We start from the raw sequence: 27,976 nt of genomic DNA on the forward strand, positions 1-27,976 counted from the left end.
ACTGTTCTTCTTGTCCCTTAACATCCTTTGAAGACTTACACATACCAATGGCCCTGCAACTTGCAATCGCTGTCGCTGCTACACTACTAAAACCCAACAATCCCTCGGCAGCGGCGCCATTACTTATTCATAGGGCGAAACGGGCCCGGAAAACCGTCAGCGGAGCACCCTCCCCCGACACGGCACATTACGAAGAGATTATCGGTCCGTCCATCAATCCGTCTATCTATCATTCCCCATCTATATTATCTAGGTGTACATCTACCCGAGGCGGATCAAACACAGCCTTTGTGTGTGGATTTTTTCTGGTTCGTACCGTGTAATTTTATCTTCACGGGGTTGTAGTATTGTTGCCAGGGGCGGTTTGAACAACCATGGCCTGGTAACTAATTAATGATGCGTTTGTGCGATTAGGAAAGGGAGTTGTGACGGTAAATCTTCAAGAGGTGAATAGTTGAATTGATTCAATATAAGGAAAAATTTAGGAACTGTGAAATTCGTCGCACTTGGAACACCCTATACATATATTTTTTTTTAGCTCCGTTAATAGACACTTTCTTCATATATAGTTAAATCCGTTGAGTCTCTAGATTTAAGATTTTGAAAAGTTGGGGCTACCTCTCCTAGATGGAGCCAGCTAGAGTTGTTTACCTTGACCACAAACATGGTTGAATTATTTTAAAATTTTTCAATTTAAGTTTACTATTTCTCTACTTCGCTCACATTCGATTTTTACAAGTAAACCGATATCGTGTGAGAAAACACGTGCCAGTCAACATCCCTCCTTACCAATGCTGTGATGGCATTCCAATGACCCTCAGAATGTAATGTTGCGATTCTACAGCTCCTACATGATATTCCTCCATTATTTCCTGTTCCTAAAGACCTTTCTTTGCTCGCTTATCCATTCGCGCACTGATTTCTTCAGTGCACGTGTAACATTTCGGGTTATTTTTATATTTCTCGGTGTTGCGTTTGATTTTACAACAATTTAGACATTTACTTTCCATTGTGTGGGTGCTTTCCTACTTATTTGTCGAATGTACGTAGCTGCAGCATTTTAAAGCATCTAAGCGGAGAGTGAAATTCTTCCATCTTATACTTTGTCCAATCTGTTCTAATGGAACCCTTTATAACAAATCCGTCGCCGTACATGGGACGTCAACAAGTGGTCAAATGCCGTTTCGCAAACAATCGAGTCAATGCCTAAAATCGTTTGTACTTATATGTAAAATTAATAAATAAATGCTTGAGCTGTTGTAACTTTTGTTGCGGCATCCTGAACCCTGTATACTGAATGCAGTCTATTTGTCTAACTTTGCCAACTGCACCGAAACCGCACCACGATATAATTTTTCCAATTTCCTAATGGAGCAATCCCCAATCAACATTAGTCTCAGTTGTGTTACAGTGGTCTGGCGCGACGAAAACCCTTGTCCTAACCGGATTAAAGGTTGATTTATGACGAGCAAGTCGCTTATGATGAAGACGTGTGTGTGTGTGTGTGTTCACGAAATTCCAGGCACTTTTTCTCCTTTCGCGGAACCCCATAATTAAATATTCCGGCTTTGAAAGCATCCCCAAAGGGGGGGGCGCGAAGTGCGTCGGATTTGCCCAAATAAGTCCTACATCTATTTCGCGTCACGACCGATTATGCCCGATCGGATTTAGAATTTTCCGGGCCATCTGCAGCCTCCTCCATATGTCCGAAATTTAAATACATTTTGCATATTCCATTGTGTGCGGACCAAAGGGGAGGAAGGTGAAATCGCGAGGGTAATTGAGACACATTCGGGGTGGGCTTTTATCACGAAACCCATTTAAAGGAGACCTTTTTATGTTGTGGAGGCCTTTCATTAATCAATCAAGTGGATTTTGAATGGGCGTTACTAGTTCATTACTTTGTAGCTCATATAGGTTGCAAATCGCGACATGTGGGCATTCAAATCTATGAAAATTGCCCCTTTTTGAGGCAGTAGTTCTGTGATTTTGTGCCTAACGGTCGTAGGATTCTTGCGTATATTTCGTTAACTAAAATTAAAAAATTGAAAAACACAAAAAACGATTAAGCACCGGCGATAAAGCCGATACCACTGACATCTACGTGGCATGTCATGGTTAATACGTCAGCACTGATAGTTGAAGCTTGTTGACAGCCGATAAGACGCGCCAATTCTCCCTCTCACACCCTTGCGTCGCTAAAGTTGCCCAACTTGAGCATGATTCAAGACAAAATTTGTATCATGAGAACTGCCTCAGTCTTTTTTTTAGCATAATCAAACATTTTTTTATTCTCTCAAGTCGGCTTAACCCCCCAACCTGTCGCTCTGAAATCTATAAACTACACTGAAATTAAACCCATTCTTGTGGCCCACCGGGGTGGAAATTATATGCAAAACGAGGGCACATGCACCATCCTCCCTTAAATAATCGTCAGGGTATTAAGTGATTTGCGAGTGATTGAAAGTGTTTCTTTCCCACCCCGAGGGGGTGCACCCTTAAAGTAATTCGTTGTTGTTATCCGCGATTAAATTTGTTTCAATGGAAAATTTGCCGGTAAAGTATATGGTCGCCTGCTTATTTAATATTAATGTTTCAATCAGGAAAACAAATAAACATCAGCTCGCGATCAAATATTGTTGTTTAAATGCGACCGGTCCGAAATTGGATTGTAGATTAGCATTAAGTCAAATCCAGTGAAAAAGAGGGCGCTCAACGTGGAGCTAAGGTGTGACAGAAGCTAATAATCAATGTCATCCGTTATTGACACACGGGGAAGTAGGTACCTAATGGCTTTGCTGGACGTTCCAGAAAATAATTTGTAAAACGATTGGGAACTGTTAAAAATGAATGCGCCTTCTGATAGTCGAATTACACAGCGAAGCTTCAAAGTTAAATTTGAAATTTTGTAAGATTATTATTTATTACTCGCTTTCCTCGATTTTTTATACGTCTTACCACCGTTAACAGTAATTTCAATTTCCAATCAAACTTCTAAAAATTAGACCAAATTTCAAACAGATTCCTATTCGAAGTAATTACTCCATTAGGTTTTGACATAATATGATGACATTTGAGATTATCAACTGTCACTCGCTTTGTTTACTTTTCGCAGCGCCTTCATCGGCCGTTTCGTTCCCAATAGATATGTTGATCAAAGGGTTTACCTACTGCAATGTTTTGGTTTGGAATTAATAAACAATTGACATTAAACCCGATCAATGTGATCAGCCCTTGGGTGGGGCGAGCGGGAATTGATTCGAAATAAAACAAACGAATCGGCGTCAGCTGCGATGACAATACAGCGTGTAGGCGCATATAAATGGGGTGGCGGATTTGTCACGCGCTGATTAAAAAATAATAATGATAATAGAGGGCCAGAGAATTCCGATTTTGGGGTTGTTGTGAAACTAACTAATAGCGAGGGCAGGCATTCACAAACTAAATGGGGCTTGGCAGGTTATAGGAATCTTCATTTTTTTATCTCCCTTTTGGACATGCCGTGAAGATTGGAAAGTATGCTAAAAATGTGAGAGTCAGAGAGAGTGCGAGTGAGAGGTATACGAGAGCGTACACTTCTGTCTCGAATGAATCCTCTGGGGGGCGCAATTTCGCCGATGACGTCCCCGTCAATAGAGACGACTCTCCAAATATTGTCGTAGGTGGATGTGACAACCGGAGGGATCTCTTTTCTTTTATGCACATACGTATCGATTCTCCGGAGGGTTCGTTTTGTACAAATTCAAAGCCTTATGTTCAGCTTTCCAGTATTATTGCAGATAAAACGCAAAGAAACAAGACGACAGAGGCGCAAAATGCATGGTAGGAATTAAATATATTCAACCCTATAGTCTGGGGTCTAATGTAGCGTTGCCGCGTGGGGTTTCCTCCAAATTTCAATAGAAACTGAAATGTACTTAAGAGAGAGTGAGATAAGAGGGTTGTTTAGGTACAATTAGTGAACCCGTCTAGTGGTCCGCCATTGCCCAATCTTATTTACGAGCAAAAGGACAAAAAGGTGGCCGATAATGGGGGCCCCACGGCCGAAAACCAGTCGCGGGCGAATGGGCCGCGAGATTTCCGCCATATCTAATCGGACCGATGGTTCCTAGAAGTCCGACGACGACTTGTTGCACGTTAAAATATACGTTCTTACTGATTAGGTACCGGCCCGGAATCCGGGCTAATGATCCGATGATGGACGGCACAATGCCGCAGGAATTCGATATTTCGGTTGTCAGGGCGCCCACTGTGTATTTGAGTGAATGACCCCCCTTGGCCATTAGCTGATTGCGTCCAAGGGGGAGCAACATCGATATACCCCTTTTGCCAAGTTTCCAAGGACGCGCAGATCCGTACTCGTAGAGACTTTTTCGTTTTAGTCTTGGTCCCTAGTCCATTAATAATGGATATTTTGAAGTGATTTGACAGTAACACGAGTCGAGGCAAATAAAGCCGTTCAATCGCGCCCTACGTCCGGGTTTCGGTGACGACGGGGGACGCTACAGTGGCACATGTCGCCCACGATGCGAACTTGACCGTATGGCCACGGAATGAGCAACCCCCAGTATTTCGAAATTGTGAAGGGGGACGACATGTGCTAACAATCGGATTATTGTTTTATCGAGATGAGAAACAACGTTCTTACCTCATAAAAAAATTAAAAATTTTCTCGAAATCGGCCCTTTTGTGCCATAATGAAAGTGTTGTTAAAAAGTTACGAATTTTGCTAATAATGAAAAGGAGACACCTAGTTGTTCCACCCTGTAGAAAATCATGGCTGTCCCTTTCAACCAAGAACACTTTGCAAATTGCGCATGTGCCGTACAAAATTTGACGGAAGAGTTTATTCCTCTGGTAGATCAATGTGTAAATATTGATTCGCAGGTGCTTTAATTCCAAAATACAGGGTGAAAAACACAACCACCCAATTTCTTGTTTATATCTTTTAAAATTCTAGATTCTAGCCGTATAGTTAAGTTGCAACAATTCACAATCCTCAGCTCGTCCAGGGATCAAAACGTGTATCCTGACATCACAAAAAAACCGACGGTTAAGTAGCCGTATCCGATAAGGCGGCACATGATAGACAGACATGAGGACGAGCCCTTATCTGCTCAGCTAGCACATCTGTCGACCCCGGGGGCCCCCGAAAACAGCCCCGGCCGAGAGCGAACAAAAGAGCGCGATCGAATTAAACTCGTATAAATCTCGAATGAAATGATCATCGTCGGATTATTAGGGCTATAAAATATTTATTAGTGGGTGTTTGGGGGCTCAGTGCTGCTTTTAGAGGCGCCCCATTAAGCATATAGGAAAACATATACAAGAGGATTTTCTAGAAATTCCTTCGAGTCTTGTTTAAAAATTAAGTTTTCGATTCATTAATGTATGCGAACAATCGTATCATTTTTAGTTGGTAATGGGGCAGAGCCCTGCCTCTTTGACCTAATAAAATACAGCGTTGTTTGTCTTCAGTTTACATGCGAGACAAGCCGCTGCTCCCTCTAATCATTTAATTCTGCAAAAGCGCTTTTTTGACCTTTCGCAAGAATGTTAGAAAAGTTTCAATTGGGCTGACAAATCGCTCATCGTAGTAACATAATTTAAATAAATAAGACCGCCACTAATAAGCAATATTGAATATTAAAAGTTTCGGGCTGTCGTCATAATTAATATTTCAGTATGGGCCCCAGTGGAGTACTGTTCGTTTTTAGGTTTAACACTGGTGCCTGATTTCATCAGGCATAATCCCTTACTAATGTTTTCAAAAATATTTTTAATATAGGCGTCATCATAGTAAAAATTTCTAAAAGAGAAACGTATTGTAAAAACACTTCTCTATGGTAATTTGCGCCCGGCGAAAAATGGTTAGAAAAGGACTGCCAATGACATGAGTGCACGATCTCGTATTAATTATTGCAGCCCTCGATACGAGGAAACCCCTAATTTAGTTATTATTACTGCATCTCTAGACGATTAAGATCGATTGAATTTTACACCAACTCGGAACCATTTTCGAAGGTCAAATGCAGACATTCTGCCTAAAAAAACCTGGGCACTGCGAAGCATCAGATTGAAAAGGGAATTTTCTAACGATAAACATGGCTTGTAAGCGTCTTTTATACATTTGAAGCAGGTTGGTAATGTGTTTCCTTATTCAAATTAGATATAAGACCTCACACACAAACGGGGACAGTGTTACACGTTATTCTGAATTAAAACTAAGTGAGAATGTTCATCGTTTTGGTAACAAATCTGGCGCCTCTTCCAGAGCCTAAGAGAAATGAGCAGAAAAACGTACATTTCAACAATAAGCCAAAAAACATATCGAAGATGAATAAGTAAAATATGTGAAATGTTCTGAAATTTACTTTATTAACCACTGAGGGATGAGCTTTTTTAGTCATGCAACCATTTCAAAAGATTGATCCGAGGTAAGTGATTGTTGTTTAATTATTGTACCTAATTTAACTAGTATTTTTCAATTAACTTTTTGTGTTAGTTACTCTTCTAAGTAGTATTTGTTAACGTTTAATTGTTTATATGTGGCCGTGTTCGATGACACGTGATTTTCCAAAAAATTCGCTACACAAAAGCGGCACTTTCAGTCAACAAGGCTTTGGAAGCAAAACAATCACACTTCGATTGTCAGTATTAATGGCGTCCTCGAGTTTGCTCCTGTTTCGCTCGCGACAAATACCAAATTTCGAGTGAAAAAGTGACCAAAAATTTGGAAAAATCATACGAATTTGAAGCTAAACTTCATAGAAACGTGTTTAAAATGTGTGAAACGCTTTTGCGGTCCTCTTCTAATCGGTAAGAACGGACAGTTTTGTTTGACATGAGACATACGATAATTTCAAAACGTCGATTTCAGGTAAGTCGTAGGAGTTGAACCTTTGTACCTAAGTAAACCTTTTTTTAAAATTTAATTTTCTGTGTTGATGATTACTCTCTCTGTCTCTCTCCCTCCATCTATCTATCTGTCGATCTATCTTCTTTGACAATTTTCTGTTTACGTTAAAATTAAATTACATGTCAGTTTACGATCGAATACGGGCAATAGATGGTGGTACTGTTGCAATTAATGGTAGATTTTTCTTGATTTTCTCACGGGCTTGCGTCCTTGATCTGATCGATCCAAAATCTTAATTCCGCGGAATCACGAACAAGCGGAACGACAAGAACAAAACTTTATGCGTTCGCTTTTAAAACCACACCGCAATAAAGATAGTCCGAGTAGCGACCCCTTATCGACGAACCCGTTGCATTAACATCGAAATCGGCTTGTAGGTATCGGGTCTATTAAAATTTTTCCTCTCCCCGTTTAAGGTAGGTACAGGTAAGAACGTTTCGACTTTAGTGTTTTAGTCTTTTTACAACTCCTGCAGTAAAAGAATTAGAGAAATTAGCAATGTAACGGTGACTTATATTGAAACATCTTCCTTGGGAAGGGGAAGGGAAGGGAAGCGGGGTGGGGCGGCACGTGGAGTTAGAAAATGTTGACATTGAAAGGTCTAGGAAGAATTTTGACACTATTGTCACGCATTTTTTTCTCAAATTACCGCAAATTACGCTTAAAAAATATTAAAAATGTAAGAAAAAAAGTATGTCGCGACGCTATATTTGGAATAGGACAAGGAAAGTGAAAAACAATTGAATATCGTGACATCTTATCCGGCTTTCCAGACATTTCTGTCTTTTCTAGATGCGTACGATAGAAGAAAAGGCGCACGTCGTAGTCACACCGCTCGAATATTTTTCACGGAACGTTCAATGGATTGGTGGCAAATTCAAAAATATAACTAATTGCAAAACAGCTCATAGAATAATATTTACTGGCAAAATTATTTCATATATCTGTTATAGATTACCTCTATACAGGGTGTCCCAGAAATAAGGCCACAATTTCAACAAATAACAGAACTCGTCAATAATAACAACTTTTGTCGAATAAGTTTTTTTTAAGTCACATCTACTTCCGGTATTTTTACCTATTAAAGCTACTCTATGGACCGCTTATGAATTTAAAAAAAAATCCAGAAACGCACTGGATATTTTGTTGATATTTTCTTATAGTAAAGTTTTTTTACTACCCGTGAGTTAAGCTCTATGCACCGCAAGTCTTGTATTGTTTACGATCGATATGTGTCGTTTCTGTTATTGTGTTAGCGTTTGAAAGTATTGAGAAATTTTCGTGTGAAATGCCGCGTTTTACAAATAATGAATACACTGATATGATGTTAGCTTATGGGAAAGGCCCGTGGAAATTCTAATCGGGCTCGTAAGGTTCATACACATCGTCTCCCGGATCGTTCTACACCTAATAGGTGCACGTTTGTTCGTGTTATTCAAAGACATCGAAATAGTGGAACTCTTGCAGGTGCATATCAAAATCGCGGCAAATAATGGCCTAATCGTTTTGCAAATGTTGAAAATAAAATTTTGAAAAATGTTGGAAATAATCCTGGGAGTAGCTCTCGTAGACTGGCAATAGAGCGCAATGTGTGAAAAAGTTCTGTTTGGAGGACTTTAAAATAACAACAATTATACCCATACCATGTACAAAACGTTCAGTGTTTACAATCGCAGGATTATCATCATCAACAGCGTTTCTGCAACTGGGTTTTAAGAAAACTAAGAAGAATTCCAAACTTTCTTAGCTATGTATTTATTAACGATGAAGCGGGATTCACCAGGGAAGGAGTATTTGATATGCACAACACTCCCATTTGGACAGATGAAAATCCTCACTGTATGAAGCCTCGCAATTTTCAAGAGGAATTTTCAATAAATGTATGAACTGGAATAATAAACGGTCGGTTCATCGGCCCTTACTTTTTACCAAATCGATTAGATGGTAGAAGTTATTTACAGTTTTTAATCAACGAGCTAAATCATTTATTGGAAGATGTTTCGGTGGAAATTCGTGGAAACATATGGTATTTTCATTATGGTGATTCTTGCCATAACGCTCGAATTGTACGAGAATGGTTAAATGAGTACTTTCCCAGTAGGTGGATTGGTCGAAATGGTTCTGTTGCGTGGCCCGTTCGATTCCCAGATTTAAATCCTTGCGATTTTTATTTATGAGGCCATATGAAACAGATCGATTATTTTTCTTCCATTGATACAATTGAAGAACTACAAGAACGCGTTGAAAATGCCGCCAGAATTATTCGAAATGATAGGGAAACGTTACTGAGGGTAAAAGAAAATTTTCAACGCCGAATACAATTATGCTTTGAAAACAATTATTGGATGTGTTAAATTACAAATCAATGTACAAAACTAAAATCTAAATAGTTTTTTTTTTTTTTTTTTTTCTTTCCAGTAACTATCTACAATCTGCTTACATTTGTACTTCAGAAAGCATTCAGAAGATCAGATGAATCATTAAACTTAAATCAATCTGTACTCGTAACACAGCTCAGTAGTCGCATACGATTTTTAACGAATGTGACTTAATCAATTTCAAACATTGCTAGTAGCGAAAGTAAAAACAAAACAACTAATAAAATAAACCAAAACTATAAGCGATTCTAGAACCTCTCCGGTAGATCCTTCGGTATGGCTCTTTTGAGTCTTCTCTCCCGATTATCATTCAATAAGTTGGTGGCCAGGGGGTTCGGGTGTCCCTCAATTCTACTCCGGTACCTTGCTGCTAACCGACCAATCTCCCCTTGGACTGTGGAGACATTCAGATCTCGATGAATTGCCGCATTACTGACGAACCACGGAGCATTTAGTATTTGCCTTAGTGTTTTTGACTGAAATCTTTGTAAGATTTCTAGGTTGCTTGTACTGGCTGTTCCCCAGAGCTCGATGCCATAGGTCCAGATGGGCTTCAATATTGTTTTATATAGTAGGATCTTGTTTTCCAAGCTTAACTTGGATTTTTTTCCAATCAGCCAGTACATTTTCCTAGATTTTATGCCCAGTTCTTTTCTTTTCTTTTGGATGTGGATTTTGTAAGTCAGTCTCTTGTCAAGGTGCATGCCAAGGTATCTTCCGTGATTTGCAGTTTGGATCGGCATATAAAAATGGAAATATTTCTTGTAATCTTTCACGATGCTCGTACTGCAGTAGTATTTCGGCCGTTCATAAGTAAAGTCAGTTGGTGCATTCTTGTTTTGTTAATCCCAATTTCCACTAAATATACTCCTAATTTCCAAGAATAATGGAAGACATTTTGAACACTTACCGTAGTCTCTTTTGTAGGTAAGCCAAAAATTTAAATTATTTTAACAGTAAATATCGTAAAACCCCAATAACTCCTTCTACTTAGCTGTACGCGTTTGTTGATTATTCGCAAAAAAAAACATGCACATCAGAAAGCAGGCAAAAAATTTGATAGGTATCTATGCGAAGGATCCGAAATAGGATGAACAATTTTAGATGCCATACGCGGGTAACGGAATTGTTAAATTTTTTAATGAATTGAACTGGAAAACTACCCCTTATGCAAAAAATGTACTTGAAAAAAATTGTTTTTTACGAATTCTATTATTGATTCAAATTATGGCACTTATTTCTGGGACACCCTGTATATTAACTCCTTAAAACTAGTACACTTTCATCATCTGTCACTACAACATTAACGACTTGGACAGGAAAATATTTTAGACGATAAAATTTAAGGAGTGACCCAAATGGGGTTAAGAACTTGTATTAACAGTCTCATTAATAATAAAGAAGTTCCTGGATAAATCAAGCTTTTAGACCTACAATCACAATTAAGGAATAATTTAAGTCTGTTTTGATACGTAAGTGTCGGGGAATGCCTTGAAGACTGTCCCTATAAGCAATTCCCACACATTAATGTTGTGTTTTATTATGAGAATTACTTCGGCGCACTTAAAGTTTTTCAGTGTTTGTTTTTATAAATTCATCCTTCTATTCGTTCTGCTTTATGAATATCGATAGGAAAGTTATTTTAACATTAAGACTAACCTGACTATGTCGTGGACCCTGCCCGAGGGGGTAGTTTTGGGAGTGTTGTGCAAGACTGCGGCCAAGAACTGCATGAGAGCGGTGCTGAGAGGGTCTGATGGGAGGTTTTCTTCACAGTCATCTAAATCCTGGGAAAACGTAAAAAGTTGAAAACTAGCTTTTCGTTTACAAACACTCTGCAGGTATATTCCGACAATAGTTCGTCTTAAAATTAACGAAACATTTTGCAGTCCCTCTTTTTCTTTTCACATAAAATTGTCTCAACTACATTTCCTAAATGAAAACGAAAATTATGGCCCAAACTCTCGTTTACATCCTAAAAAAGGGTATTTGCCAATTTAAAAAAATCGCCAAATGACCCGACTAAAACCCATCTCTCGGACCCTCGAAATTTCATTCGATTCCGGCGCTTTTTCCTAGTTTTAGCTTTGATACGCGCAATTGCGTTTCCGATTCGAACCGGCCCGAAATGACTTGCAATAATTCGCTAACCCTACACATGAAAAAAAAAATCAATATGGGCGCAACTCGAAATAGACGAGCGTTTTTCCACACTAATGCCCTCATTTTTATACTCACTTGCAATCTGTTGTTCAGCAGATCTACGGCGGGCGTTAGTTTGTTGGACAAAATCACGTATTCGCTGTTTTTTGAACCGTCCGGCCCTTTACAAGAGATTTGCCAGAGATTACAGCAAATTATCAACGTCCTGCAAATATTGAAGTCATTAAAAAATAACCAAATAACATCTGTTTTCAAATTGATTATTTTAGTTTTAAGAAAACATCATCGACAACACGCAAATTGAACAAAAACTAGATATGGACCCAACCATTCAGTCAACTTCTGTATTCGATCGCTTTTGACATTCCAACAAATATTGAAACCGTGAAGAAATTATGGAGGCGCGGTCTAATCTTCTTGCTAAAAATTACTTTTCAATTAGGTTGATCTTTGAAAATTATAGAACAGAAATCAATAGAAATCAATCTAATGGAGATTTGCCATTTGAGGAACCCCTATCATTTTGTTTTAACCAAATTTGATAATCTAAAATAAGCTTAACTAAAACTCACTTGGCAGATATGGATTGATTTCCGTCCAATCCTAACGCGAGCAATTTGCCCAAAACTGCGAATCCACCCACACTCTGGAACATGAGGACGTCATTGGAGTGGCCTTTGGCCAGCAGCCGGGAGAGTTCGTTAAGGATCCGGTCCAGTTGACTCAAAGAAGAAGGAGACAAGCCTTGGGATGCCTGATTCGTGATACTGCCAATGGTGTTAATGCTTCTGTTCAAACTGCGTTTGTTACTACCATCAGTGATTGGTGGTTTGTAGGAACTCTCAAATTCGGCACCTGGGGAAAGTAATTTAGCAAAGATTACTTTGCAAAAAAGCAATTTTGTGAAAAAATAAACCAAAAACCCCATAATGGCTTACCCTTAGTCGCCATCCTCTGTCTGATCTTCTTACATCTCTTCCTATATGACTTTCCTCTCTCTTTGGCGGCGATAATTGTGGGATCTTCCTTCCCATCCGGAGCATCTACTATCTGTTTCAGATTATATTGCTCCAGTTCATTTGCTGACAATCCTACACATTCAATTAAAAATTTATAATTTCAAGCACAAAACAGAAAAATTACCTGGGTCCGCTAATCTTACTGCCTCCTGGTGCAGCCTCCCGCGCAAGTGACTCATTAAGTACACTTCCGATTTAATCTACCAAAAATCGAGAGAACTTTAGCAGCAGAGAAAAACCGTAAGTAACAACCTATTCCATTAGAGTTATATAGAAGCCACAACATCAAAACCAAGCCACGATTTATAACAAAAAGAACTTGATGCCGTTAAAATGATCAATATCTTGATTTGAAAAACTTTGTTACATCACAAAAATATTTAATTCGTGGCGTAAGGAAAAAATTGGATATAAATTATGATCAAATTACAGCTAAATTACAAAAAAAAAACTAAGAAATAGATTTTTTCATTTTAATTTTGACGTGATGACAAAGAAAAACTAATTACAAACAGTTTTTCTCATTCGTAACCAAAGTTTATCAATGTAATACATAAACAACGGCACAACAAAGCGGTGATCTAACGCAAAAACGTTATGACGTTAAAATGAACGAGATACTTGCGCCTTAACAGTGCTTCCTCGTTTAAAATATAGTTAGTAAATGAAGTAATGATTGGGGTTACTTACAAGCACATTGCACACCGTACACAACTTGGCCTGCGGATACGGTACCATATTCGGGGCTTGGTTGTCGTCCTGGTGACATCGCAAAATGGACAACTCGAACGCCTTCTGTCTGATTTGCTCCATGTTTTCCTCGTGTCGTCTCTTTGAATCCTCTTGCTTTTGCTCAATGCGCTTTTGCAACTCTTGAGTCGAGGCCAACTGTTTCTCGTGCAGCGCGGAGAGACGTTCCTCTCGGTCTCTCGCCTTTTCTCTTGCCAGTTCTTGGCGTTCTCGCTCGCGTTGTTGCTGTTGCTGACCTGAAAAAGAGCATTAAATGGAAGTGAGATTTCAGGTGACCTTTCAAGCTTTAAAACAAGTGAAGAAGCAGCACAAATTTCAGATATAATTGTTCTAAAACATTATGTATTGTCGCCAAGTCTTAGTTCTTGAGGATTAAGAGAAACGTACCTATTCTCTCATCCCTTTGCCGCCGTTCGTCTTGTAGCCTGTCCAACCTCTCCAAACGTTCCCTCTCCAAGGCCTTGCGTCGCTCTTCCACTGCTGCCTCCTTTGCAGCTTTTTCTTCCTGTCGCTTCTTCCGATCTTCATGGATGCCTTGAATGCGGCCTCGACGCTCTCGGCAAGACTGCTGGAAATCGAGCCTAGAAAACCCCCTCCAAACGATTAAAATTACATTAAAAACTGGAAATAACTCACCTCTTGTTTTGAGCTTCCAATTCGTTGATAAAAGCAATTTCCTTCAATTTCTCTTCTTCGTCATGGGCTTTCTTCACTATACCTCGTATGTGACGTTTGCGATTTTGAGCAGCTTTTTGCAATCTTTTTGAAACCAAAATAAATGAACAAAATATGTGTTTTTTTACCATTTCCATACCTCAACTCCATCCTTTTTCTCTTCTCCTCAATTAAAAGGCCTTTGGCTGCTTTAACGTCCTCCACTCGAGATGACAAAGCTTGTAACTTCTGCGCGCGCTCCAATTGCAAATATTCTCGCCTCTGTTGCGCCTTGGCCTGTTTTGCTTGGTATCGCTTCAAGGCCTCAGCAAGGCCAATTTTTCTTTGAGGATTCGAAAGTTTTTGGTGTAATTCTAACGCTCTTCCCGGATGCCGCGCATTTATCGCTTCCAAAGCTGCCAAAGTGTCTACTCGCTCGCTCCAAGACATTTCTGTGAATGATATTTAATTGAAAATCCACAAAATTAGGTAAAAAGATTTAATACCTGCAAGCATTGGCTCATATCGAGCCTCCAAGGAAATGTGATCATCATCAAGCATTCCAATGGGACCATCGCCTTGAAGTTCGTCTCCGGTCTCTGTCCCATCAGTTTCAGTATCCACTTCAATGTCTAAGTGCTGTGAGATTATAAATAAACACCTAAGAATTGGGAAATACAATTAATACTTACTTTAAGCTTCTCAATTTCCTTATGAAGCCTGTCTTCTTCTTCGTTAAGCTCCCTGGTTTTCTTTCGATGTTCCTCCTCAGTTGCCATTTCCTCTTGCATTTCTTTCAGCTTGGACTGTTCGTCATCCGTTTCAGAATCCACGTCAGTCTCCTGAATTATCAAAAAAGAAAAACATACAATAAAGATTTCCTTCTTAAAACGAGTTCTTACTTTGTTCTTTCTCTGTTGCTGCATCTGATCGCGTTCTACACTTTTCTTAATACTCAAATTCGCTTTATTCTTCTCAACCATAGAATTCTGAGAGAAACTGCTTTTGCTCATCGTCGAATGCGATCTTTTCAAGCTAGCCAAAGCGGGCTTTTCCTCGGAAATCTCAGCTGAACCTTGTAGCGGATTCCTGCTCGCTACGCTACTTTTCAAGCTCTTCAGGTTGTTAAGATTGTCTTTGACACTCTTGTCGATAGGTTTTTGAGCTTTGCCTGAATCGGAAGATTCTGGTAAAAGTGCAAGGGCAGGTAAACTCGCGGTAGCGCTAACTTGATGGAATCGAGTCGCCCACGACAAGCCGGTGTCAGATCTTGCATTAAGAATATGAAAATAATAATTAGTAGATAAAAAATGACCAAGCGAGAAAAATACGTGTAAATTAATAAAATGGTGAAGACGTGACACCAATAAGCTAAAAATTGAGCCATGATTTTTACAAAATAATGATAGAAACAATGGATGTAGTATAGATTTTTTAAAGAGCATCAATAATGTGTACTGTAATGAAATGGAGCATAGAGAATGCATAGTGCCAATTTTAAATGTATGAAAAAGTGCTATAAATTTTAAACGAAAAAATTACGACTAAATTAACCAAATGAAAAGTGAAGTGAAGTGTAAATTGTGAATTAGGATAAAATAGAGAACGTGTTGTGTAAATCTCTGAACATTTTTTCTGTAAATGAAATCGTTTACATACAAAAACTACGTTTGAATTTTAATAAAATGGTGAGGTAAACAAATAATTTTCAACAAAATTGTTTAAATGGCACAAAAATAATGCAACACTTCTAATGTAATGATAAAGACATGACATTTTTTTAACAGTAAATTAAACTTGCTAAAATGGCGAAGGTTTATATTTTTATCTTTTCTCTAGATAAACATTTTGTCTAAATTCCAAGGTATTATCACACATTTCAAATATTCAAAAATTTACACAATTATGCCCCCATTCTGCAATCACAAATGCGCTATGAAAGTAGCGTTATTTACTCACCTTCTGGGTTTATTATTCTTGAACCTCCTGCCCTTTACTGTAAGCCAACCATCAAATTGCTCCCCCTTAGCACTATCGTTATTCAAAGTCTCTGACGAGCTGGCAATGCTGCTGCTAGAATTGAGGATATTGTTCACATTCTCCCTGCTTTGCCCTTGTGGCACCAATGTCTCCACTGAGCTAGCATACTCATCGAATGATAAACTCTTGGTTAGATGTTCTTTTGTGAGGGTAGTTTTACTCTTTGGCATCGAAACGAAAGGACGTCTATTTGTTGATGGTTTATCCACTTTATTGGGCTTGACTGCTGGTCGAGGAGATTGAGAGGTTTTGGGTCTGGTGTGAGAGGAGAGCAGTTTCATGTCGCTAACCTAAAAAAAACTAAACCTTTTACTTGAGAAAGTATAAAGGGGTATAAAGACCTTATAATTGAAAGGTTTGTAAGAGGTTAGAGTGAATCTAGTTCTAGTCATTGTAATTGGTCATGGAGGTAAAGGATAAGTGGGGAAAGATGGTTTCTGTGGGGTTGGGTTATTAGAATACTAGCCTGAAACATGCATAAGAAAACAAAAATATTGACTGAGTAAAGAATAAAACAACCCCCTAAAAAAACAAACTTACGGTCCTGCTCCTAGTCAAACCCTGTCCCCTTTGATTTACACTTCCTTTAGCACTAGAAGTCTTCACTTCAACTTTTGGCCTTGGAGGCACCACTTTAGCTGAAGCACTTTTGGTCAACGCCATAGAGTAAGCAGGTCTAGAAAGTTTTATTCTTAAAAATCATGAAAATCACATTAAAACCACAGCTAAAGCCCACCTAGAAGTAGTAAAAGATTTCTGAAGAGTCTGTTTTCCATCACCAGACACGCCGCTCTTTCCTGGAGTCGAAGGTCTTATAGATAAAGAGAGAGGCTTTTTGGTGGGTTCACATTTCTCAGGATCAGTCTGACACTCCTGGTTAATTTTTGGCGGTTTTTTAGGCGGCAATCTGAGCAGTTTAAGAAAGTTTTGTATTATATAGAAAATTATTTAGTATAAATTTTTCAACACTACATATAAATTTAATGAATTTACATGATTTTAAGTGAAATAAAGTGCGCGATGTTGATGCTTATCTTAAAAATTTTGTTACCTAGGAAAATCTTCAGTACTGGTGCTTTTCTCAGCACTCTCAACTCCCACCTTCCTCAAAGTGTCGTAAGTTCGCTGATCTTCACTAGGAGAGTCTATGTTTTTTATAGTACAGCTCTGAAAGAAATTTGCTACATTCTCTGTGAGATTCAGCTCAAATTTCTGCTTATTTGGCAGAGACTCCACATCCTCTAAAGCAAGAACGTTTGTTTTAGAGCTTTTCTCTTCCTTTTCTATAGATTTTAGATTATCGCTGCTGCTTTTCAAATTAGACTTCTTGTTGCCTCCAACATCTACCTTAGTAGTTTTCTCCTTCTTCACATTTTTACTCTCTACTTTAGGTTTAGGTTTTGCCAGATTTGTCTTCACTTTTGAACCCTCAGTTTTCTTCTTGAGATTTGTATCAATCTTCGACAGTACTTTTGAGGGAGTTTTCTGCACTTCTTCTTGAACAGTTTCGGCACTTTCTACACGACTTTCCACAGCTTTCAAACTATCACTCCCAATTGTAATTTTATCCTCAGATGTTGCTACACTTACTGGAGGTAAAGGGCTCGAAGGACATGATGTGCAGCTACAGTTTTTGCCTGTCAACAATAATAATGAAATTGAAGAAATGATAAAATGCGAGATTTATTACATTTGTTTGGTATTATTCTAGGGCTGATTTTGCCTGATAGTGCTGTAATAGGGCTGTTGCGCCCACTAGCTGAACTAGGGCTGGATTTTGACAGATTGGTTTTCGAGACATCCCATGCTAGATAAATAGAATATCAAATAAAATCCATATATAATGCTCAAAATCAACTAAATTGTTAATAAAATTTCAGTTATGGAAACTCAAAGAAATCGCTGGTGAATTTTTATGAAGCCATCGTAGTATAGTAAACAAATTAAAGAAATTTTCTACTGAATTTCTTAAAATTTACTATCCCTTCACAAATTACAAATAAAAGCAATTGTTTAGCTAAAAAAACAGAAAATGAATTAATCACAAAACTGAGATACAAATATATTCTTTAATGTAAACATATTTTCCTCAGAAATGCGACACTAAAGACACACTCTGTTGTGATTACTTTTCCATCCACACCTTCAATATGTACATGTAGATCGTGTAAGTAATATAATTGTCCATGTAAAATCTACTATAAAAAATCAAAAGTCTAAATAAAAGATTGAAATTTCTGATTTTTACTTTATTCAACAAAAACATAAATTTGAAAAAGTTAACTAGCTTACCAACTGAAGTGGGCCTCTGTGGTGCGGGAGTATTTTCATAGTCCCACTTCAACCTGAACCAATCAGCCAAGGCAGAAAAGTCTCTTAAATAGTTCTCTAGCACTAAAACCACCTCTTGGCACTCAGTCAGACTTTCATGAGACTCCACAGTGTTATAAATTTCCCCAATCTATGTAAGATCATTACCAATTTAAGATATATTGTGACAAGCAGTTAATTTGCTTACAGATCTTTGCAAATTTCCAAACAGTAAGGCCCAATAACGAGCTCGAAGTTCTGAGTTTTTATCCCTTCCCGTCGAAGCTGATCGTACCCGAGCTCCTGTACGTCCCCTTATAGTTCCTTTGGGAGTTTGCATGCTGTCAGAAACACGAGGGGGGCAGGGAGGCTTTTTTGATATTTTTCCCGCTGGAAAATTGTGTTAATAAAAAATTGAGAGTATGTTTCTTACTTAATAAATAGCTCTTCAAGTGAACGCAACGTTGTTATACTGTATGAATCGTGCATGATGAAGGTAACAAAATCAGCTCACCAGGGAAATTGTTGCCTGCAGATATATTAAATGCAACCAAATTTCTGGCTTCCCGACCCTGTTCCTGCACCAAGAGGCGCACCTGCTCCATCTCTACTACGACCCTTCGGTGCACAAATTTATGATATTCATAGAGGGACTTTTTAACTGTTTTTTCTTTTAATGAATTTGTAGATTATAATTTTTTTCAAAAATCCTTTGATGTGACAGTTGATTGTCAAAATTACCACGAACAGCTGATTATTTACGCATTCAGATTATTGTTTCGATATTTGACAGCTTCGCAATTGGTTTCATATCTCGTATCGGCGATTTTGTACCAGCAATCAACAGATTTTGAGCTCAAATGACTGCACACTAAATTATGATTTTCTAGCTTTCATGGGTTTTCTAAATACCTCTAATGGGCATTCAGCTAAAGACACCCTATATATAATGGTTTTAATTATAAAACCTCACAGTAAGCAGCAAACCGTGAACATAAGACATTGTTTAAAGGATTTGTTATTTATCATGAAACATTTAACAGGGTCATATCTATTCTCAACATTTACATCAACGATACAAATTTGAAACTAAATACAATGATATACTAAGCAATTGTAAGGTAAATTAAAGAGTTACTCCCCATCACTGATAGGTTTGTAATATCTTGGCGATTATATGTGAGATTTAACTCGTTTAAAGTTAAAATAACATTTCAATTAATAAACAATAAAAAATAATATGTTTGAGCGTTGTATTTGCAATGATGCCATTTATAAATAATGCAAATAATTGTTTACGTCACCCTTCTGTCTGTCAACATAATTTACTTAATCATGACATAAAAAGTATGTCTAGTTTATTTTAGATTGTCATTTTTCTAATTGTTCTCTACTATATTATTGTTATTTTGTATTGTATTTCCATTTTAAATTCCATAAGGGCAAAAAAAAGAAACTTTCCCATCAAATCTCACCTCGCCTTTAATTTCGGTTGCTATTTACCAATAAAATACTCTACAACCGATAACAAAATCCATCCTATAGTTTCACAAGTCTTATGTAACATGAATACGCCTGTAAGAGGCTTAGTGACTGACCCATTTTGCTATATTCTCGACAAAAATTTGTTGGGCACTTCAAATGCTCAAGACCTATACAGGATACAAAATCCGTATCAAAATTTAGCTGCATGTATGAAGGCACGTCCTGTAGTGCAAAATGTTACTAACTCCAGATTTGTTGGTGTAAATTTAATTCATACACCCACTGTTTATAGTACTTTGGGCAGTCTTGATCCAATGCCCTCATTGGCTCAAAGGTAGTTTTTTTTTTTTTCAAGATTCATTAGTTCATTTATTTCTTTTCCAGAGCAGTTAACCTTTTAGCAGTAGAACAGTTCAGACGGTCCAACTGCTATGTATGCAACTTGGGATTTCCAATGCAGTCTTATAAAGAGGCACATATAAAGGAGTTCCCTCATTGCATTATGGCACCAATGAAGTCAGAAATGATAAAAAGAGGTGATTTTTAGCTCCTAATATTGTCAGTTTAAAACCTAATTAATATTTCTTTTTAGGATTGGAGGTGGAATTTTTAAGCTATTCAAGGAGAAAGAAGACTTTAACCTGTACTCTTTGTAATGTAAAAATGCTAAATACTAAAATGGCTTCCAAGCATTTGAATGAAGAATCTCACATACAGGTTTTGAATAACTGGTGTGCAAAGTTCACTAAGCGGGTAGATATGATACAGGATGTACAGTGAAGACTCTCTTTACCAAGAGATTTGTTGAGTGGACATCTCTTATAAGCAGATTTCAGTTATGGTTGTGCCATTTATTTAGTAGTCATGTGACGGTGTTTAAAATTTAGCTCCATTCATCTCTATGTTTATTTCATTATATATTCATATTTTTTAATAAAAGACACCTTTCTTAAAAAGGCAATGTATCAGTGCCATTGGTATCTGCTTGTGAGAGCTTTCATTGTATATAAAATATTATACCTTTGAAAATAAGCATGCTATTACTATTTCAATTTTAACATTTATACATATACACATTTCACCAGTTTATGTGCAGATTGTGCAAGTGGGAGATCCATATCACCATGTCAGGTTTAATATATCCTTGAAAAAAAACCAACAAAGTGGGTGGTATCAGTCATTTGTACAATCCCTATGTTTGCTTTTGACTTAATGATATCTATATATTATACATACAGGATTTACCAGTGGAATTGACTCAGCCCTACTATTGTAAGATTTGCAATGTCTTCTTGGATGGAACCACTGATGCTAGCTGGCATTATAAAGAGGAACCACATAGATTGTAAGTAAATACTAAATGGCTGGGGTTATGAGTTTATTGTTACTTTGATATTCAATCATAAATATGTCAAGTATCAGTGATTTTTGACAGTTGTGTTCATTTGAAACTCAATGTGTACTACTGCTTTATTCTCGCTATTTAATCTAGGAGAGTAGCCCAAACTCGGCGACCGTCCAACCTCACACTACCATCATCAAATATTGTCAATTTCGTATGTGAATCACCCGCATCTGGTAGATTTGTCGATTCTCGATCTAAGACATTTGCATCTCTATCATTCTTATTAATTTTAGAGCCAGCTCTCAGCCCTGCTACAGCACGCCGGAAACCTTCAAAACCTACACCTAATTTTCAAGGTCTTCAGCTCAACGACTTCACTTTAATTTCAAATGAAACAGATCGGGAAAATAATGACTGTGTTTCTGTAAAAGACCAGCTATTTAACGAAATAAATAAATTCGTGCAAACTATTTATTACTCAAAGGCGTTGCCTCTCAATGTGTCTTTGCAGTATATAAAGAAAGTTAACGAAGATGTTAAGAAACTTATTGAAAACTATCAAGCGCAGGAAATTGATTGTATGAAAAGTGAAGATAGTGTTGAAGATAAACATGAACTGAGCCAAGAAAGAGAAGCTGTGGGAAATATTAAATTTGTTTCGGAAGCTGTAGAGACTATTGATTTGATGGATAAAGAAGGTGATTTACTTCCAGAGAAAATTGTTGAAACTGCAGAACACGAAGCAGTTTTATCGAGGCGATGTATTAACAGTGTTGAACCTAAAATAGTCAATGAGAAGCCTAAAACCATAGTGGAAATGCTGCAGCAAGTTGAGAATGAAAAATCCAAACTCATGGATACTGATTCCTTTACAATGGAAATCAATGTTCTCAACGAAATTGAAGATTTATTAAAGCAAATGAATCAACCTAAACAGCTTGCAGAAGAAATTCTTAAGTACCTCAAGACATTCAATGAATCTTTAGACCAAGAAAAGTTTATTGGTCATGACGGTAATTAATATTTGTTTTTGTTTGTTTATTTTATTTGAAGTTTTTGTTACTTTCTAATTTCCAGATGAGGGACTTGAGTGTGTGACCTCCCATGAGTGTTTAAACGAGCTGCGCTCTCTAGATACATACTCAAACATCTCTCCTAAAGTAAAGAATTTATTGCAAAACCAAAACGTTTTAGTCGATTCTCTTAACGACGAAGAGCAAAATGGCAAACAAAAGTCCAAATCCTTTGAAGAATAACGACAATGGGATTAAAATCCCAACAATACTGTCGTCAATTTTAGGCCTCAAGTAGTGAATACGTTTTTCTTTTAATTAATATATATTCTTCGTTAATGTTTTGTATTAGTGAAGTATGTCGGCAAAATGTTTCTATAAAAGCAAATTTAAAGGATGTCCTAGTTTCCTTCTTGGCTACCAGTAGGTTAATTAGAATTAATAACGCTTTTGCGATGTTTTTGACCATAATATATGTGGTAAAAATCTGTGATTTTTTCCGGGGAACCCCGGACACAATGACGGGTCAAACATTTTTTATATTTCTTAAGAGTCTATTATGTAAGCGATTTTCAAGAAATTTTAACTTTAATAAATATATTAAATAAACATGATTTTTTATTTAATCAACACACCAATTATCAACGATTTTGTGGAAATTTTTTCTTTTATTTTTTTTCCTTCCTTATTTTCTTCTTTTTTTAATTTCGTTTCTTTTCTTTTTTGGGGTATGTTTATAAGAACTTTTTTATTACTTTAACCTCTAGAATCACTTTAAATATTTCAACGATATTTCTGGACACCCTGTATATGGTGCAAAGCCTGTTACATAGTTTTCATAAGTTTTTGGCTGCAAATGCTTCAAATCATCAGTTTGACCGAACCTGTTATAGGTACATATTCGTATTTGGGCAAATAAAGTGCAAAATCGGACTAATATCAATTTTATTAAAAATATTAGGTACAATTAAGTAACATTAACCACAAGTTAAGCTTACTGTGGAAGTAATAGTCGTAACAATAATATTAAATATACCTATTATCATGAGAAACGCAGATTTCTAAAATGCCTCAAAATCGGTGAACGACAATGATAAAAAATGGATGGATGATTACGTTCAAGTGAGTGTTTTTTCTTGGTTTCAATTGTTGAAAAGGGACGGGAATATTTCCGCGGTTCAATGGACAGAGAAAGGACAAAAACGACTACACGTGTGGACTCGGAACCGACGGAAAATATACGTATGGCCTTTGAGATGAGCTTAGTGAAACCTTCGATGAAACGAAGAACTTCACATGGGACGACAATAATAGTAAAGAAATGCTTAACACTTATTAGAACTAACACCACGTTTTAGACGATTATAAATAAGTTAATTATTTGAACCTACATTCCAGCTTATCTTCAGTAAGGGCCTAATAATCAAAAACATTTACTATAACAATAAATAATAAAGTACATAAATTATAAATAACTAATTACTAAAATGTGGGTAATAATATACTATTGCAACCTGCCTATTATAGTGTGTTTCATTATATGTATTTGAACATTTCGATATAAAAAAATTGTTATAACCTAACAATAAAACACGTTAATTATTATTTATTCCATATTTGCTGTACGAACTGAATTACTGTTTCTACTTTGGCCGAAATATGATTTTTTTTTTATTTAATATCACATTAATTTCTTTTGGGGCTGAAAATAGTCGAATCGAGTACGTGTGAAAATTTAATGAGCGAAATACGTTGTTATGAGGAGGAAAACTGCTACGCACTTTAATCATAACACCTGCAGACTTACTTATAGCTGCGAATACAGCTTACACAGTGTTGCAACTAAATTTTTCTGATATTGTCATAAAATAGTTTCTAAGATTTCAATCATCAGAGACACACGAAATAATATTTTTGCGTTTATTTCTATTTAAAAAATGAATATTTCCTCCCACTGCACGACATTTTAGCTCTCCATATCGTGACCACTTACCCTCTTCAGATTAGACAACCATACACATGCAAAGAAAATACGGTAGAGAGGAACCTGGAAATAAAATTCCTCTTGCAATTACTCGTGTAAAAAATGCTGAATTTCACGCCAATTTTTTTCAGTAGATAATCCAGGCAACACCGCGTACATCCAAAACAACCCTTCACCATTACAGCTTGAAAAACGAGGTAATAAACGCCATAGCGTACAAAATAGGTCTGGGCTAGAACATATTGTCCCTGCCGGACCTGCCCGGCCTTTGGAAATTGCGGTTGGTAGGTCTGCGCGCATTTCGCATCTCCCTGTCCACCTCCAGATCTTCCAATCGCTGGGTAAGCGACAACTTCTGTTGGACGGCAAGTCTGAGAAGTTGATTCAACGTTTTCTTTTCGTCTTCAGCGGCATTCAGCTGCTGCCGCAGTTCGTCTACTTGTGTGACGTATTCCTCGCATCTGGCCGCGAACATTGCTCGTAAACCTAAAAGACAAACAATTCATAAAACATTCAGTTATTGCTACATTTTTTTTTACTATAGGATAAACTTTTTTCAATATCCGTGAATATTTAAAAAAACAAAAAATTCATTATAGTCATTTTCAAAGTATACGTGAACAAATTTCGACATTTTGACATGCGGTCATTAACAAAGTTCACATCCTTTACGTGTAGACCCAGTTTTATTAGAAGCACAAATAAGAATCTTACTTGAGAAAGTAGCAGCATCCTCCTTGAGCAGCCGTAGCTCGTTACGCAGCTTCATCATCGTCTCGGAAACGATCGTTTTCTCATTCTCGTATTTACCCTTAAGGTTCGTTAGCGCCACCTCTGCAGTGTTCTTATTAGACTTGAGGACGGTCCGCAAAGTGGCTATTTGTTCTCTTTTCGTAGACAACAAACTCTTTAGTCGAATCACTTGCTCTTGCAACTCTTGAATCTCCTGGTTGCTCTCCTCATTAGCTGCAGAAACTGATATGTACGCTTGCTTCGTGCATAGCAAGAGGACTTACATTCAAACGAACTGTTTCCGGCAGTCTTCTCCCTCTTGGACTTTTCGATGGTGTTCTCAATGGCTCCACGAAGGTGCTTAATTTGATCCATGATAGTGCATACGTTGCGAGCTAAAATTGCGGTGTCGTTGAGACTTTCCAAGTCGTGTAGAGGCACGTCGCTCTTAAGCCTGCTTCGGAGTAGCTCCAGTTTGCTCATTTCTCCGATCATCATAGGGGCAGCTTCGGTCACTGTAATCGTCCCAAAAAAAATTAGTTTCCAGTTTTACAACTGCCCTGTAGAGCATTCAATTAAAAAAATAGCAAAGTAAGATTTATAAGATTTGTGTAATACATATTATATGTTGTTGCACATAAAGAATTAACGTTTTTTTTTTCGTGAAATACCCAATTCTAGCTTAAAAATAAACTTACTGGGTGTCATGCCCTCCTTCTCATGATCTAAAACAACTCTTGTGGGCGTCTGTCCATTAACCGTGCATACGTGATGGTACAACTGTGCCAACTCCTCAGTCACGCTTTGCAGGTTATTTTGGGACTCATCCAACGAAGCTCCAGCTTGACAAGCAAAGTCCTTGAGCAGCTTAAAGTCAGCGTCCAAATCCATCTGTTTCTGCTCAGTGTCCAGCAACTTGTTTTTCAAGTTGGTAACCTCATTGCGCAACGTTAAAGTGGCATCTGAAATGTTTGTAAGCCGCTCCATTTGCTTAATATCCTCTTTGAGCTGGTCCACCTCCCTTGATGATAGCTTGAACCACTGCTGGTACTGTCCTAGCAGCCTGCTGACCTCCTCTGAAGGTTTCAGCAGCACTTTGTCATAATTGTGTGAAAGGTGCTGCAAAGAGTCAACGTGGGCGGCTAGTTGCGTTAGCCTAAAGTAGTGCTGTAAATATTACGTTTCTCGCCGAGTGAACAAAAAAATACCTGGCAACAAACACTTGAAGTTCTCCCTGGCTCTTCTCAACCAATCCCTGACTGTCTCTCAGGTTCTGATTGAGACTTCCCTTCTCTTTTTCTAACAGTTCCAGCTGTTTTTCAAGTTTCTTAAGCTCATTTAAATGAACTTCGGAAAATAAGTCAACATGTTTGTCATCCGGCGACATCAATTCTGACCCAGTTCCGCTCGACAAAGACGCCTCAATATGCTTCAAACCTGCACGCCCAATTCATTGGCACCTAATTTACACTGACTAATTTAACTTGCCATCCTCCTCTCCATCGCTGCCCAAAACCGTCTCTTCAGTCATGCCTCGTATACTGTATGCCAAGTTATTGATATTGTAAAATGATTCCCTGTTGATTTGTTGATCAAGCTCCTTTTTTAGGGCATATTTGGCCTCGCGCTCACTTTGCAATGACTCCAAAGCTTCCTCCATGTGCTTTTCAGCAATTTTTTTTAGATTAGTCAGTTCTTCCACTTGCAAGTTGAGGAGATCCATTTCCTCATGAAGGTGACGGATTTCATGTTTCAGGCTTTCAAACTCAACCTAATCAAAATTGGAGTTTTTAATATTTTGACACAATCAAAGATGCACTAGTCCAAATCAAATAGATCAAGCAATGTCCTGTGTCTCAAAACAATTATTGTGGAAATATTTTTTGATTTATTATCTAGTTTATTAAATTTATGTATACAGTATAGTCCAAATTGGTAATGTAATCTTTGCAATTGCAATCTTGGTAATTGTAAGAGATGCATAGATAGTTAAATGAATATTAAAGAAAATATCAGAAGAGTATCATATCTGGTTAATTGAAAGTTGACGTGGGTTGAACAAAATGAAATCATATATGAGTCAATCTGTTTTGATTGGACTGATTCTAAATTATTGGAATAGACACAATTGGTTTAAGTTCATATTGATCCAAGAATCTGAAGTTTACAAGAGCACTCACTATATATGTTTGATTAATGATTTAAATTTTTTTTTTAATGTTTAAATTTGTCATTAAATTAGTGAACAGACATAATTTTTCACATTGTGTTTGCAAAGTAATCTAAACTAACCTGATTTTTTCCTACTCACTTTTTAAATAATTTAAATTTAAAAAATCTTATTATTTTCTTCACATTTTAAAAAAATAGCCAAAACAAAAATCATGAAAGTCAAGTCCTCACCTACCTGGGAACTCTTCAATGAAGCCACCTGTTTCTGTAAAGCAATATTCTCCTCCTCTAACTCAGAATAATCAGCAATGAGCCTATTCTCCCTAAACTTGATTTCTCTCAGCTCAGTACGTAGCCTCTTGCACTCCATGCTGCGATCCTCCTTATCTTTGCCCATGTCATTATTTTCCTGAAGCATCCGGTCTCTTTCTGTGGTGACTCTGTCAAGCTCATGCCGCAGCTGCTTATTATCATTTTCAAGATCGATAATTTGAGAGTAGAGTGATGTTTCTCTAGCTGCCGATTCGTGTAACAGTGATTCCTCAGTTTCTATACCAGTTTTGGTGGTTACCTTATGACTAGATTGAAATTTGGCCAATGCCTACAAGAAATGCAATTATTTGTAATTGAAATCTTTAGCCACATAACCAGTTACTTCTTGTGTGATTTGAAGCTCGTGCTTAGTATTCTCGTACAGAGACTCAAATTCTTCACATTTTTGCTGCAATTCCTTCTTTTCCTCCAAAAGGACCAGGCCGTACTGAGCAGATTGAACCTTTTCGCTGCTGGCCTGGTCAAGCTCTCTGGTCAGTCTTTCGATTTCGCCCTTGAGAAGGGCGTCTTGTGATGCCATTACAGGGTTTCCAGCGGCGTTTCTCGTAAATTTACGAGCGGAAAAGGGTTTGTAAAAAGATTTCTGTGGTCAAGACATTTCTCCGACCACCATTTTTTTTGCACCCTCTATTAATACGTCACTGTCAATGTCAAGTTAATTGTCATAAAAATTTACGTA

General features: G+C 37.5%; 3 protein-coding genes across 4 annotated transcripts in view; 1 reads left to right on the forward strand and 2 right to left on the reverse strand.

Moving 5' to 3' along the window:
* ssp3 (short spindle 3) overlaps positions 1–18,946 on the reverse strand; it is a 32,623-nt gene extending 13,677 nt beyond the window's left edge. Inside the window, exons 1-20 of one of the 2 annotated variants that reach the window (XM_066298252.1) lie at positions 18,748–18,946; positions 18,442–18,623; positions 18,216–18,384; positions 17,614–17,730; positions 16,975–17,560; positions 16,660–16,830; positions 16,464–16,599; positions 15,843–16,213; positions 14,786–15,152; positions 14,576–14,725; positions 14,390–14,522; positions 14,044–14,335; positions 13,866–13,988; positions 13,617–13,810; positions 13,215–13,465; positions 12,604–12,679; positions 12,399–12,551; positions 12,033–12,315; positions 11,536–11,665; positions 10,957–11,084 (exon numbers count right to left, since the gene is read on the reverse strand). In XM_066298252.1, the coding sequence (XP_066154349.1) occupies positions 10,957–11,084; positions 11,536–11,665; positions 12,033–12,315; positions 12,399–12,551; positions 12,604–12,679; positions 13,215–13,465; positions 13,617–13,810; positions 13,866–13,988; positions 14,044–14,335; positions 14,390–14,522; positions 14,576–14,725; positions 14,786–15,152; positions 15,843–16,213; positions 16,464–16,599; positions 16,660–16,830; positions 16,975–17,560; positions 17,614–17,730; positions 18,216–18,384; positions 18,442–18,623; positions 18,748–18,838 (4,103 nt within the window). In that variant the 5' untranslated portion in view covers positions 18,839–18,946. Of the gene's footprint in view, positions 1–10,956; positions 11,085–11,535; positions 11,666–12,032; positions 12,316–12,398; positions 12,552–12,603; positions 12,680–13,169; positions 13,466–13,616; positions 13,811–13,865; positions 13,989–14,043; positions 14,336–14,389; positions 14,523–14,575; positions 14,726–14,785; positions 15,153–15,842; positions 16,214–16,463; positions 16,600–16,659; positions 16,831–16,974; positions 17,561–17,613; positions 17,731–18,215; positions 18,385–18,441; positions 18,624–18,747 lie in introns of both variants that reach the window. The other variant, XM_066298166.1, reaches the window with a different exon arrangement.
* A 646-nt stretch (positions 18,947–19,592) lies between these two features.
* Positions 19,593–22,685, forward strand: LOC136350648 (uncharacterized). The gene is made up of 7 exons (XM_066302604.1): positions 19,593–20,052; positions 20,103–20,254; positions 20,311–20,471; positions 20,957–21,063; positions 21,211–21,296; positions 21,357–22,076; positions 22,141–22,685. Exons 1-7 carry the CDS (start codon positions 19,799–19,801, stop codon positions 22,317–22,319), a joined length of 1,659 nt encoding a protein of 552 aa, XP_066158701.1. The 5' UTR covers positions 19,593–19,798; the 3' UTR covers positions 22,320–22,685.
* Positions 22,686–23,004: 319 nt separating this feature from the next.
* Positions 23,005–27,933, reverse strand: BicD (protein bicaudal D). The gene is made up of 8 exons (XM_066302309.1): positions 27,620–27,933; positions 27,200–27,565; positions 26,281–26,563; positions 26,001–26,229; positions 25,491–25,948; positions 25,077–25,307; positions 24,775–25,026; positions 23,005–24,546 (listed from the first exon to the last, which is right to left on the reverse strand). Exons 1-8 carry the CDS (start codon positions 27,815–27,817, stop codon positions 24,293–24,295), a joined length of 2,271 nt encoding a protein of 756 aa, XP_066158406.1. The 5' UTR covers positions 27,818–27,933; the 3' UTR covers positions 23,005–24,292.
* Positions 27,934–27,976: the final 43 nt, after the last annotated feature.

The sequence above is a fragment of the Euwallacea fornicatus genome, chromosome 1, assembly GCF_040115645.1.
Source record: "Euwallacea fornicatus isolate EFF26 chromosome 1, ASM4011564v1, whole genome shotgun sequence".
NCBI lineage: Eukaryota > Metazoa > Arthropoda > Insecta > Coleoptera > Curculionidae > Euwallacea > Euwallacea fornicatus.

What these genes read in the sequence shown, in the direction of transcription:
- BicD (XM_066302309.1), bottom strand. Translation starts at nt 27,817, where the DNA reads ATGGCATCACAAGACGCCCTTCTCAAGGGCGAAATCGAAAGACTGACC. An exon ending in CTTCATTGAAGAGTTCCCAG is followed by an intron (nt 26,564 to 27,199) that starts GTAGGTGAGGAC and finishes AATTTTGATTAG; the next exon opens with GTTGAGTTTGAAAGCCTGAA. An exon ending in CAGCGATGGAGAGGAGGATG is followed by an intron (nt 26,230 to 26,280) that starts GCAAGTTAAATT and finishes TTGGGCGTGCAG; the next exon opens with GTTTGAAGCATATTGAGGCG.
- LOC136350648 (XM_066302604.1), top strand. Translation starts at nt 19,799, where the DNA reads ATGAATACGCCTGTAAGAGGCTTAGTGACTGACCCATTTTGCTATATT. An exon ending in ATGCCCTCATTGGCTCAAAG is followed by an intron (nt 20,053 to 20,102) that starts GTAGTTTTTTTT and finishes TTTCTTTTCCAG; the next exon opens with AGCAGTTAACCTTTTAGCAG. An exon ending in AAAGTTTATTGGTCATGACG is followed by an intron (nt 22,077 to 22,140) that starts GTAATTAATATT and finishes TCTAATTTCCAG; the next exon opens with ATGAGGGACTTGAGTGTGTG.